This window comes from Canis lupus, chromosome 24 (assembly GCF_003254725.2).
Source record: "Canis lupus dingo isolate Sandy chromosome 24, ASM325472v2, whole genome shotgun sequence".
NCBI classification, from domain to species: Eukaryota; Metazoa; Chordata; class Mammalia; order Carnivora; family Canidae; genus Canis; species Canis lupus.
Window position 1 is genome coordinate 5,506,005 of NC_064266.1, and position 13,005 is coordinate 5,519,009.

A 13,005-nucleotide genomic window follows, 5' to 3' on the forward strand; every position below is an offset into this window, starting at 1 on the left:
CTCTGCTGTCCTGGGGTTAACAGTGAGGCATCCCTGGTGTCTGCTGGGGATTTCAGAGCCTCAGTGTCCCCATCCATCACATGGCCATGACCATAGTACCCGAGTCATGGCCTGGCTGGGCATTAACCATTCCGATACCCACACGATGCCTAGAATAGGGCTCTGCACGGAAAAAGCTCAACAAATGTGAACCTTAAAAGGGCCCATGTAGGAAGTCTGAGTTAGACTGGAAGTTTAGGTTGTAGGAAGCATCTCTGTGTGTCACACTGAATTCAAAAGGGGGCTGCTGCTTTTTAGCAACCAGGCTTCTTCACTTGAGGCCTCTGCCCGAGAACTCCCTTTTCAGGGGCCAGAGTGGGTGTGGCCTCCCAGAGTTTTGCTGTGGGTGAACTGACTTCAGAAATCCAGGGGCGTTTTATAACAGTTGTTGGGGGGCAGGTGGCAGGATGTGAAGAGCTCTCTGTGTCTGTGACCTCAGAGCCAGCTGAGGGTCCGGCCTCCCTCCAGCCTCCTCACGGCCCTCTTGCCTCTGCCCGGTCCCCAGGCATCTCACAAGGAGAGTGAGGAGGCCCTGCAGAAGCGCCTGGACGAGGTCAGCCGGGAGCTATGCCGCTCCCAGACCAGCCATGCCAGCCTGCGGGCGGATGCCGAGAAGGCCCAGGAGCAGCAGCAGCAGATGGCTGGTAAGGGGCTCCCAGAGGGCCCGCGGGTGTGTGCCAGACGTGGGTCTACACAGCACCCTGGCCCTGCTGCCAGGCCAGAGCCTATAAAACAGGCCAGCCCTGTTGGCGAGTGAGGACAGCATGGCATCCCTGACTCTGCCCCTCACCGAGTCGGGAGGTGGGGATCACACCCGGCCAGGTAAAGCCTGGACACGGGTGGGGGCAGAGCCACCAGGACTAGGTGCCAGGGTGGAGTTTATGAGGATGGATGCAAGGGGCAGAATTTGCGGGCTGGGCTTGGGCGTTAGGGTATGGAAGGTGCCACCAGCTGGAGCCACCCTTGCTGTGGGGCCCAACCTGGAGTGGTTCTGGGTGAGCTGCAGCACCTCCAGAGGCCTTTGCTGACCTTCTCAGGGGACTCCTTCTGGACCTTTCTGGCTTTTCTGGCTCACTCAGCCAGGCCTAAGAGGCCAAGTTCCAAAGGGGGAGCCTGTGGCCTCCCTAGGCCTACAGGTCACCTTCACAATCAGAAGAGCGTGGCAAAGTAGGGGTGTGTCAAGGGCCCCTGGAGAAATAGGGCAGACAGGGCTAGCGACAGCTCCATAGTCACTTGCTCACAAATATTTTCTAAGTGACTGCCAGAGGCTGAGCACGGCCGTGGCACCCAGTGCTTGGCCAGGAGTGAAGCTGTGGCAGCTGGAGAGACAGACATATGTAGATGGCTGTGCATCAACTAGTCATGTAGCCCTGTGTTCTACAGACTTCGAATAGCCAGCATAACCTAAAGCAGGGCTCATTGCGGTTTCTCTGAAGAGCCGTGCATGGGGTCTGTCATAACTGCTCAGTTCTGCTGCCCTAAAGCGAAAGCAGCCCTAGACGATGTATAAACAAACACACCTGGCCGTGTTCCAGTAAAGCTTTACTTAGGGAAACAGATAGTGGGGCCAGGGATGGGCCTTGGTCCTAGTTTGCTGCCCTCTGCTCTAATAGGCCAGGTGTGGCTTTAGATTGAGTGGTCAGGAAGGCCTCTCCAAGGCAGAGGGAATGTTCAGGCCAAGTCTGGATGACGGGAAGGTGCTGGTCTCATAAAGACCAGAAAGAGGAAGAGATGGCCAGCACAATGTCCCTGAGAATGGGAATGAAGTTGAACTTGGCCTGTATAAGACACAGATGCATAAAGTCAACAAGCATGATTGGAGCAAGAAGGCAGTTGGTCAGTGTGGGACCAGATGGGCAGGGCCCAGGTCACCCTCCCTGTGAGGTTGGGGTGCTGTGTGTGTGTGGTGGGAGCATTCAGGGCATCTAGGACGGGGATGGCATGAGCCCATTGGACTTCTGGATGCTTTGGTGCTGGGTGGAGAAGGGACCAGAGGAGCAGGAGTGGCCCGGGAGCCAGGGCTGAAGCTTTACCAGTCATTCTGTCTAAAGGCAACAGGCTGGGCCCAAGTGGCCGCAGGGGTGCTGGCCACAGGGGTGCTGGTAGATGTGGAATCTGTCGGCCTGGTTGGCCTGGGAAGTGGGGGTGTCGGGGGAGTGGAGCAGCCAGACCAGGAGCCTGGGGTGGTTGGCGAGAGTGCTGGCTTCCATTTGCCTAGGCAGAACTCAGCTGGTACAGGCCCGCACCCCAGAGAACAGATGTTTAGCAACTGCACCTGGAATCCTTTTTGGATTTCCAGTATTCTCCCATGAGGGATCTGAAGGCATCTCATTCTACCTTAATATGTCCTGGAGAGCAAAGCCAGCGTGACTTTGTCTGTCAGCTAGTAAGATGCCCCCGTGGTCACAAGTATGTCTTACCAGCCTAGGCACATGGGAGGCAGGGGAGGGAGCCCTGGGTGCTGCATGCAGAGAGGAGGTGGTGGGGGTGTCCATCCTAGTGTGACCTGCCCCTACCCACCCTTGCTGCCTGTTTCCTCAGAGCTGCACAGCAAACTTCAGTCCTCCGAGGCGGAGGTGAAAAGCAAGTCTGAGGAGCTGAGTGGTCTCCATGGGCAGCTCAAGGAGGCCAGGGCCGAGAACTCACAGCTCATGGAGAGAATCCGGTCCATCGAGGCCCTGCTGGAGGCGGGCCAGGCCCGGGACACCCAGGATGCCCAGGTCAGCCTGCAGACGGGGTGGGGGAAGGCCACTGAGTCTATCCTGCCGATTAGAGAGGGCTGAGAGTGGATGGGCCCTGTCCTGACTAGTTGCCACAAGGGGCCAGTCTTATGGTGACCATGGCGCTGTCTGTCTCTCGTTTCAGGCCAGCCGAGCGGAGCATCAGGCCCGGTAAGAGGAAACGGAACCCTCAGCACAGGGCGGCCAGGACCCCAGGCTAGGGCTTTCCGCGGGGCACACAGACCCCCGGGGAGGAGCCCCTTCAGAGGCCCTTACCTTTCCCTGCTCCCCCCAGTGGCTCTGAGGCCAGGGAACAGACCTGGGCAGCAAAGAAGGCATCCTTGCAAAGAGCTCCATGCCTCCTCCTGAGGAGCGAGACTTATCTGTGTAGAGAGTGGCGGATGCCTCAGCCGGGGGTTCTGGACCTACCTCCCCCTGTCTGTCCCTCCATTCATGTCTCAGATGAAGGACTAGCTAGTCAAGAGAGTCTCCCAGGCAAGGGTTTTTAGGGACTGGGGTCATAAATCAAGTAGCAGCCATGGTTACACATCCAGATGGAGAACCTGGCGGGGTCACTATTTTTTTAACACAGATTGGTGAGGTCTGTGCCATCCAGAGCTAAGTCACAGGATTGTCCACGAGGTAGCTTCACTGCTGGCGGACCATGTTTTCTCGGTGTTGGTGGCCCACCACCAGGCTGTGCTCAGGGGACTGTTGGTTTGCTGTTGCTAAGACTGGGGCTGACACCTGGGCAGGCTGGCTTGGGTTAGGGGGCTCTGAGTCCTTGGGCCGTCACCTCTGGAACGTGCATCCCTGAGCAGACTTGGGAAGTGGCTCCCAGCTGCCGTGGCCAGGGCTCCACAGGGTAGCCACGTGGCAGGGAGGTGTGAAGGGCGCCCTTCATCCCCATGCAGTGGTCATACATGTCCCAGACCGTCAGCTCACAAGTTTCCCTTGTTCTGGCCAGTTCTCTTGGCTGCTGCCAGTGAGTCACCTCCCCTGTGCCTCCTCAGGCCATAGCCCGAGTTTCTTTCTTAGCCTCAGGCTCTGCATTTGGGGGCTGAGGAAAGAAGCCAGAGAGCCTAAGATGCCTTGTGGGAGACCCAGAACCAAACCCTCCTTGTCCCTTCTCCTGCGTGGTGCTTTGCAGAAAGCTCAGGTGGACTTCGTTTCTCGTGGCATTTGTTGGAGTGGAGAGAATGTGTTTGATTAGGGTTTTTCATTTTTTGTGGGTTTTTCGTTTCTGCTCCTGTATTTTGAGATCAGATTTTTGGACCACACAGCAAACATGTAGAGTACTTAAGTCACATTGCAAATATGGCTAATTCTGATTTTTTGCACCATGCAGATGTGTTTGACACAAATTGGTTTTTGAAATGTCCTTCTGAATTTATCAGAAAATTGTGTCAAGGTCTGGCCATCCTATTCTGGGTGGAGATGAGTGATCCAACCCAGATGTTCTAGAACTCAGGCAGTGGCCACCAAGGAGGTGATGGTAAGCGTGTCCTTGCCATCTGCCTGCTTCTTCCTCTTCCTCCTCAGAATCTTGTTTTGTGTTTGCTCATGGGCTGGTTTACCACAGGCTCTTCTGTGGTGCAGGAGGCTTGCAGGCAAAGTTGTGAGGGATCCCAGCACAGCTTTAAGGGTGGGGTCAAGGCTCCTTGGCCCTGAAACCAACACCCAAGGAGTCAACAACTGATTCAAGGCCTTTACGAAAGCTGGTTTTGGAATAACAAGGCGAGACAGTGCCATGGTGGCAGGCCACTCCCAAGTAAGGGTGCGTGGGGCAGCTGGCATGCTCAACCCGCACTTAAATTGTTTTTTTTTTTTTGTTCAGCCCCAGGATGCGTTAGAATTGTGGATTTCAAAACATTTTCGACCATGGCTGGCCCATGAAAACAAACAGATCTGCAGGTCTTTATCTGGCTGTTAGTGACTCCCTGAGGCAGCCCCACCTCGTGGGCACATCCTTGGGCAGGGACTTCTTTCCTGATTTCAAGTCTAAGTTAATCACTTTAGATTGCACGAGTTCCTGGGACCTTCCCTGTCCTAAAGTTTAATGCAGAACCTAACATATTAAAACGTCTATTTGAAATGTGTTCCTCGGAATGGCTAGTCCAGCTCTAGTAGTGTCAACCTCTCACTTTCTGGATGATGAGGGTGATTAAAGCCACCCACCAGGCTCTTGAATGTGGAGAGAAACACAAAAAAGATGGGACTGAGCTCTCTCCCATGCCATGATGTCTGGGGGGTCATGTGGGTCTGATTCCCCAGAACCTGGGCAGAGACCTGAGGGAGGGGCCTTTGGGTCATAATAGAGTTAGATTTGGATGAAGGATGGTTCTGCTGTACCCACAGTGGAGAGCCAGTGGTCTGTCGTGAGCTGCCGAGGGCAGTGGCATCCAGAGTTTTGTTGGGTGTGCAGGTGACAGCGCCACATGAGTTGTCCAGCTCAGTAGTCCTCTGAGAAGGCCTAGACTATGTCTGTGGAGGACCCAGTGTGGCCACAGGGAGTCATGTCAGCTGACATGGTCTGTGAGCACAGAGCAGGACCAGGTTGAACAGGTGACAGGGTTCAGTTCACTGGAAGAAAAAGCATCCCCAAAACCTGAGTGCTAACTGTCTGGGGTATATCCCTGCCCTGGCCACTGTGGCTGCTCTGACCTCTGCAGTCCCAGCAGCCGGCGTCACAGGTAGAACTCTGGTGGCCTTTTGGGTCTGCATCCAGGCCCCCGGTCCTTGGAATGAGTGGAGAATATGGGGCAAGGGTGGTTCCCGACAGCTTGTGCCCTGTGAGGAGGTTGAGGGCAGGGGAGGGGATTGGCCCCAGCTGAATGGCTCTGGGTAAGTGTCCGGGCAGCAGAAGGGGCATCCCGAGATGGCCTGGGGACACTGTGGGCCCTTGGAGCCCAGCAGTGATGTCACCATCTCCCTCTAGCCTCAAGGAGCTAGAGTCCCAGGTGTGGTGCCTGGAGAAGGAGGCCACCGAGCTCAAGGAGGCTGTTGAGCAGCAGAAAGTGAAGAACAACGTAAGTGTGAGGGGCATGGCTGAGAGGCTGGGCTTGTGTGAAACCCACCCCTGACCATTCAGGGAGGGGAAGGGGCTTGGCTGCCTCTTTGTGTCCCGTCATGCTATGTGGCTAGAAGCCTGCCTACTTCTCGGGGCTTCCTCTCCCCTTGGGTCCCTCAGATTCCCAGGGCTGATGCCCACTGGATGGGCCTGGGTCACATGGCCAAGCGTGGAGCCCCCTCCCACACTCCCAGCCCATGATGGGGTTGGAATGTACCCTGTGGTCTGGTCTGGGCCACATGGTCGCCTTGGAGCAGGGAGGCTGGTGTCAGGAACAGGGCACAGAGAGGTCCCATAGCTCTGCAGCTCTGGGGGCCTCTGCTGCCTCCTCCCCATGGGGCTGCCCCTCATGGCACCTCACACAGCCCAGGCTCCTTGGTTTCCCCACCTGCTCTTCTCTGGGGGGCCCCACCTGGACCTCCCTGTGCCCCCGTGGCTAGAGCCAGCCGAGGGTCAGTGGTGGCAGGAGCCTCTTCTCTCTGAGTAGCCGGGCTGACCTCTCTTGTCACCTCCTTGCGCCTCCTCTTGCCCTGCTGCCCTAGCCATTCCGCAGCGGGCTGCCCCTGAGGGGCCCCGCAGACACGGGCTGAAAGAGAGGGCATTTTGTCCCTTGCTGTCTCCCTGCGGAGTCCCAAGCAGAGTGAGGGGGCAGGTTCCTGGCCTGCTGAGCCTGGCCAGGCAGCTGTGGGGGATGTGTCGGCTGCCGCCCCACCTAGCTGCTCACTTTCCCATGTCTCCCCCCCCACCCCCCCACCCCAGGACCTCCGAGAGAAGAACTGGAAGGCCATGGAGGCTCTGGCCTCGGCCGAGAGAGCCTGCGAGGAGAAGCTCCGCTCCTTAACCCAGGCCAAGGTCAGAGTCCCCTGCTCAGACTCACCTGAGGTTGGTCAAGACCATGTGGTTTGTGGCAAGCACACAACGCACCAGCTGCGTGCAGAGCAGCCTTGGCCCCGGGCCTCGGCAGTGCCTGCCAGGCCCCGGGGCCAGCAGGTGATGTGCCCTGTGCTGCCGCTCCTTCCCCCTCGACCCCTCCTCTCTCCCTGTCCTGGGCTTTGTTTCTCCGCTGGGCCCTGGCTGGGCCCCGGCTGAGCCCTTTGCCATCAGGGCGCAGAGATGGTGAGCAAGTCCGAGGTCAGGCCATCCTGCTGCTGTCTCAGGGCCTCCCGGGTCCTAGCCCCGTAGCTTTCCTGATCCATCCCTGCAGTCGCCCCGGAAGGCAGGCTGGCTTTAGCAGCAGGCACTTGGGCCCTGGGGCCTGATTGGTCCTGCGCTCCATGCCGAGTGGGGAGTGTGGGGGGACTCCGTGTCTGGGGGCCCCACGCTGTCTCTGGAGTCCTGGGCCAGGAGCCAGCACTGAGCTAGCTCTGGCGGGGGACGTGGCCTCGGCAGCGGCGGCGGCCAGCACACGCCTCGCCCAGCCGCTCTCACCACATGTTTCCGGCCTTGATGAAAGGCCCCAAGGGGCCAGCCTTCCCCTCTCAGCCTCACTCATGCAGAAGGAATGTCTGTCCTGTTATCGTGAGCTTTACAGGGGCTTTCGTGAGCCTCCCAGGAAGCCTGAGGGTTGTATCAGATGAGGCCCCAAGTTGGGGCAGGAGGTGCAGGGCTGGCCTCGGGTCCCGCTGTGGTAGCTGTACCGAGACTCCTTGGAGGTGACCCGGGCTTGTGACCAATGCTTGTGACCAATGCAGACGTGTGACAGGAGATGTCACCTGACTGCTCCCAGCCCTGCAGCCAGATAAGAGCTGCCCTCCAGGTCCTCTGGCCCTTGCCTTGGATTCCCGTGATCGGGGGGCCTGACAGGGGTCATGAGGTCAGGGATCCACAGCAGGCTGCCCACATTGGCCACCAGCATTGTGTGCATCCCTGGGTGAGCCGAGAAGGGTCCTCTTCGGAGACTTGAGTCCAGGTCAAGTAGATGCTGTGGTCAGGCTGGGCGTCTGTTTGTCATGCACATTCCAGAACACCACTCGAAGGCTAATCCAGTCGGGGCTGTGATGTCACCCTCGGGTCTCTGGCCGTGGCACGATTGTGGTGGGCCGGCAGCAGGGCCAGGGCTGGGTTATGAGATGAGACTTTGTTTTAGCCGGAAGCCTCCCCGGGGTCTGTGGAAGGGGTTTTGTGTGCCCCGAGGGACACATGTGCTGTGCTAGGCTTCACTTTATTGCCCTTTGAGTCCTTCTTCAGTCCCTTGCATGGGAGCCCTGAGGAGGACGGCTGGGGTCTGACTGGCACAGCCCAGCCAGGGCAAGTCAGGCCTCAGAGGAGACGTGCCCCCTTACCCCTCTGGGTTGGTTCCTCCCTTCGTAGAGCAGGGTTGCTGATCCTTGCCCCTTTTGGCTGGCGGGAGCCCCTGTGCGGTGGCTCCTAAAGCACCTCCCCCTCTGTTGCCTCCGCGGCCCCCACAGCAGCTTGGCGGTCTGCACGCACGCATGGGCGCATACTTGCGTGGAGAGCTCTAACACTGGGAACTGATTGTGGGTGGGGTCCGGCAGGGGGTGTCAGGAGCCTGCACCGGCCACGTGGGCCAGCTTGCCATCTCCATCCAGCAGAGCCGAGAGCTCTCAAAGCTGACCCAGGCAGGCCAAGGAGACCAGAACCTGCCGCTGAGCTTGAGCCCCGCAACCCACCAGCCCCAGGCAGCCACCGGCTTCTTGATCCTGTCCCTCCCCCAAGAGCTGAGGTGGGGACAGGCATCTCCACCACCGCTCCCCCGGTAGCCCTAAACCATGCTGACTGCTGCCCTCCCCGTGCCTGCAGGAGGAATCCGAGAAGCAGCTCAGCCTGACGGAGGCCCAGACCAAGGAGGCCCTGCTGGCCCTGTTGCCGGCTCTCTCCAGCTCAGCCCCCCAGGTAGGAGGCGAGGCGGCTCCCGGGGGCCCTGCTACCCATGGGGAATGTCTGTGGGCCCCACTTTGCACATGTTGTTGCAGAGTTACACCGAGTGGCTGCAGGAACTCCGAGAGAAGGGCCCGGAGCTGCTGAAGCAGCGGCCGGCTGACACAGATCCGTCCTCGGTAAGCACGGGTGGCGACACACACCCTTGCCGAGGTCCCCGCTGTCGCATTTGCTCCCCTCCCCTTGTCCCAGGAGGAGAGGGTGCCCAAAGTTGTCTTACTGGGCAGCTGGGCAAAACCTTTGTGCTTGGCCAACCGGAGCCCCATTCTGCCCTTAGGACCTGGCTTCCAAGCTGAGGGAGGCTGAGGAGACCCAGAACAATCTGCAGGCCGAGTGTGACCAGTACCGCACCATCCTGGCAGAGACGGTAGGGCATGAGGGGTGGGGCCTCACCCAGGCTCTGAGCTGGGTATCCTTAAGGGGGGCTTCCGGGAAAGTTTCCAGAGCCTGCAGGCAGGAGGCAGGCCAGGGGCCCTTGGGGAAAGAGCTCTGGGCTTAGATGCTGGCTCCATGTGACTTTGGCCAAGTCATTGCCCCCCAGGGCCCTATTTCTTGGGCTGAGTGAGGTGCTCAGACCTTCACTGCTTCTGAGCTGAGGAGAGGCCTGGGCTGCGGGGTTGGGGCTGGAGGTGCAAAGACAGTGATGACATGAAACAGACTGGGAAAAGAAGAGGTGAACATTTGGTTGCTGGCCAGCTGGAAGCTACTATCTCTGTGATTTCAGGAGCCGTGCTGGTGGCAAATCCAGTGGAGACAGAGTCCTAATGGCCTCTTGGGTCACAGACCTCATTCCCTGGCATGGCCCATAGTCTTTGCACACTGGCCCGAGCCCCCACCTCCAGGACAGGCCCACCTTTCTCCCCACATGACACTGTGACAGAATCTGAGCTGGGCAGCCAGGCAGCCATCCCATAGAAGCCAAGGGACAGGTGGCTGCAGTTGTGTTCATGAGGGGCGAGGTGTCCGGGAGAGGGCCCCACCTCAGTGTCCCATTCCTCCAGGAGGGCATGCTCAAAGACCTGCAGAAGAGTGTGGAGGAGGAGGAGCAGGTGTGGAAGGCCAAAGTGAGCGCCACGGAGGAGGAGCTTCAGAAGGTACCTGAAGGGCCCTGAGACCCTGCCCCAGGTCAAGGACACCGGTGTCACTCTGGGGGCTCCCCCTTCCCCAGGAGTTCAAATACAACTTAGCAGAGACTTACAGTGAGGTCAGAATTCATCAGAACCAGGGGGAAAGCTGATGAGGGAGTCACATGGGTCTCTGGGAGACAGGAGGTGACTCTGCTAGGTTTTGGTGATGCCGCCTAAAGTGCGACCATGGAGGACAGCTGAGTCTTCTGCCCTAAGAGCCCCCCTCCACCCCAAGGAAGACCACCTCACACCTGAGGTGGGCGGGCACCACTGGGCTTCCTGGGAGGAGGCCCATCCCACTTGGGTCTGGGGACCGTCCCCTTCCAGGGGCTGGCGTTTGATGGGGCCTTCCCATTGCTTGGCAGTCACGGGTCACAGTGAAACATCTCGAAGACATTGTAGAGAAGCTAAAAGGAGAACTTGAGAGTTCAGAGCAGGTAGGTGCGGGGCTCTGCTCCCAGGGCCGCTCTCCTCATTACAGGGGCTCCTGGAGTTATTTTTCCTTCGTGGACCGCGTGTCTTGAGAGGCGCGAAGGGGTCTTGTCAGTCCTGCTTTTCCTTTGTGAGAGCCACTGACGGGCTCGGAGAGCCCGAGGCAGCCGTGGGCCTGTGTGGAATGTGCCCAACCCTGGGGCTTTGTGGCTTCTGTAGTGGCCATGTTGTGGGGCGGGTACGAGGTGGCCCCAGTGCTCCTTGCAGACACCCTATCAGCCCTGGCCTCCTAGAGGGTGCCCCTGGCCCCTACCCAGCAAGGAAATTGAAAAGCCCTCCTCTCATCCACTGTGGAGCATGAGAACACGTCTGGCCCAGGAGAGGGCTGGAGTTTGGGAAGGTGCTTTGCTGCCAGGGACTCGTCTCTGCCTGTCCTTGGTTGGCCTGCAGCCGACAGGCCACGGGTGGTCTCCCAGCCCTTACCCCAGGGCAGCCGGACTTGTCGCCCTGTCACCCTGTGGCCCATGGTCATTGACTCCTGCTGGCCCCGCTCGAGGCCTCTGACCTGTACATGTGTGTGTCCAGGTGAGGGAGCACACCTCACATCTGGAAGCAGAGCTGGAGAAGCACATGGCAGCTGCCAGCGCTGAGTGCCAGAGCTACGCCAAGGAGGTGGCGGGGGTGAGTCTGCCTGGTGGGGTCTCTGGCCGCCCTGAGTCTCTCGTCCTCCCCTGGCTCTGGCTAACGTGAGCTTAGAGTCTGGGTTCTCAGGCTTTGGCCCCCGCCTTGGGCCAGCCGGGCCGAGGATGTGTGTGGCGTGGGGCAGATTGCAGAGCGACAGCCCCGCAGACAGGCTGGCATGAAGCCAGGTCAGCCTGACGATGGGAATTCTCTCCCCAGCCTGGGGACACCCGGGGTTTCAATCAGACACTGTGCTTTGGTCAGAAGCAGAAAGCACTGACCTGCACCCCCACCCCCCACCCCGATGCTGGTTTGATCTCACACTTTTGGCTTGTTTTACAAGACAGTCTGTAAAGAAAGATCCAAGCCTGGCACATGGTGAACTCTGTCTTCCCTAAGTCTTCAAAAAAAAAAAAAAAGACTTTCTGAGAGGCCTAGGAGCCCCTGCCTGGCCTGCTCTGCTCGGTCGTGTTCTTGGGTGGTGGGTGACTGGATGTGTCTCGTTAGCTTGTCTGTTGGGTGCTAACTCATAGGAACTGGTTTTCTCCTTTTCCGCATCGCCTGGGTCCACTTCCTCTCCAAGTTGAGGCAACTTTTATTAGAGTCTCAGTCTCAGCTGGATGCAGCCAAGAGTGAAGCCCAGAAACAAAGCAATGAGCTCGCCCTGGTGAGTGAGTGTGGAGAGGAGCGGGGTGGGGGGGGGGGTGATTGGCCAGTCGTGCTCCTCCACCCTGTCAGAGGTAACGCAGCATGATGGGGGGAGGTGGAGGTGTGCACCGATTCGGTGTTTGGGGCAGGCTTCGATGGCCATGCTGAGGGGGCTCCCAGCTGGGTGCGCAGCTGCCAGGCCCAGTGCTCATGCTTCCCTTCCTGGATCCCCCGGGGCAATGGGAGCTCGGGGGCCCAGGCTCAGGCCAGTCCAGCTCCCTGTGAGCCCTGCGGCTCGTCCGGCCTCCCCCTCCAGGGCACCCAGGGCTCTCCTCCCTTCAGCAGTGGCGCAGACCAGTGTGCTCAAACCTGCAGGTGTGCATGGAGGCCTGCTGTCCCCCGGGGCAGACTCGGGTCCTCCTCCGTTGTCAGCTTTGGCAGCTGACCCGCTCCCTGCCTCCTGGCGAGGTCGCCCCCCCCCCCCCCCCCCCCGGCTGGTACCGGCTCCGGGGCTGCAGCCACAACCTGGTCTGCTGGATCTGCAGCCTTTCTGAAAATCTTGATCATAAACACATAGAAATTGGCAGACTTGGAATAGACACATCTGGTTTCTTGAGAGGATTCGGCAGGTCTGGCCCGTGGTGCTGGCATTCCCCCAGCAGCAGCCGCGGAGCTGTGAGCTGCCCCTGCCCTGGGGCGCACACCCTGGACCCCCTGGGACTGGCATAGGAGAGAGCAGGCGCCAGTCAGGCCAAGTCACCTGAGCCCAAGGACTACTCACCAGAGCCACGGCCTAAGCCAGGTCTGGTTGGGGCCCTGGGGTGCTGCCCAGGTTGAGGTCATGTGCACAGAGTCAGACCTTACACACTTGAGATGCCCTTGGGAGCGGTGCCTCCTAGAGGGGGTCCAAGACCACCCACACTCCCAGGGAGCTCATACCGAGAGCCCACCCAGGTCCCCTGACTAGAACCTTTCCCAGAGCTTCATGGATGATACTGCTGCTGCTTCAGATTTGAGGCCCCAAGGCGCAGGGGCCGCCAGGTGTGTCCCCTGCTCCCAGCAGTGGACCTCTAACCTGAAAGGACCTTATTAGGCAAGTGTCCTCTTGTCATCTTTCCTAGACCCTACAGAGGGCCCTGAACAGTGCATCTGGAAGGGATCCAGGACCCGAGTGGTGCTGTTTGCACTGAGCCTGTCTGCCACCTCTCACTTCCTTTTCAATTCCTTAGCTCTGGGAACAGAGCTCTGCGCTGTGTCCACCAGTGGTCATCTTGCTCCCAGGGAGGGCTCCACGGCTGGCCTTGGAGCAGAGCACAGGGGTGGCCCAAGTGAGAGGTCATGGTGCCAGCCCCCCGCCCCAGGGAACCTGCATGGGGACTCTGACACAGGT

The 13,005-nt window shown here is 59.2% G+C and overlaps 1 protein-coding gene across 14 annotated transcripts in view; it reads left to right on the forward strand.

Annotated features, from left to right (window-relative positions):
- The window catches only part of RRBP1 (ribosome binding protein 1), a 65,403-nt gene that overhangs the window by 49,544 nt on the left and 2,854 nt on the right, over nucleotides 1–13,005 (forward strand). For all 14 annotated transcript variants that reach the window (XM_049100568.1, XM_049100567.1, XM_049100576.1 and 11 more), the window contains 12 exons: nucleotides 545–683; nucleotides 2,581–2,759; nucleotides 2,905–2,930; nucleotides 5,698–5,788; nucleotides 6,589–6,681; nucleotides 8,590–8,682; nucleotides 8,763–8,846; nucleotides 9,005–9,094; nucleotides 9,729–9,821; nucleotides 10,220–10,291; nucleotides 10,872–10,967; nucleotides 11,551–11,634. In XM_049100568.1, coding sequence (XP_048956525.1) covers nucleotides 545–683; nucleotides 2,581–2,759; nucleotides 2,905–2,930; nucleotides 5,698–5,788; nucleotides 6,589–6,681; nucleotides 8,590–8,682; nucleotides 8,763–8,846; nucleotides 9,005–9,094; nucleotides 9,729–9,821; nucleotides 10,220–10,291; nucleotides 10,872–10,967; nucleotides 11,551–11,634 — 1,140 coding nt within the window. The remainder of the gene's footprint in view (nucleotides 1–544; nucleotides 684–2,580; nucleotides 2,760–2,904; nucleotides 2,931–5,697; nucleotides 5,789–6,588; nucleotides 6,682–8,589; nucleotides 8,683–8,762; nucleotides 8,847–9,004; nucleotides 9,095–9,728; nucleotides 9,822–10,219; nucleotides 10,292–10,871; nucleotides 10,968–11,550; nucleotides 11,635–13,005) is intronic.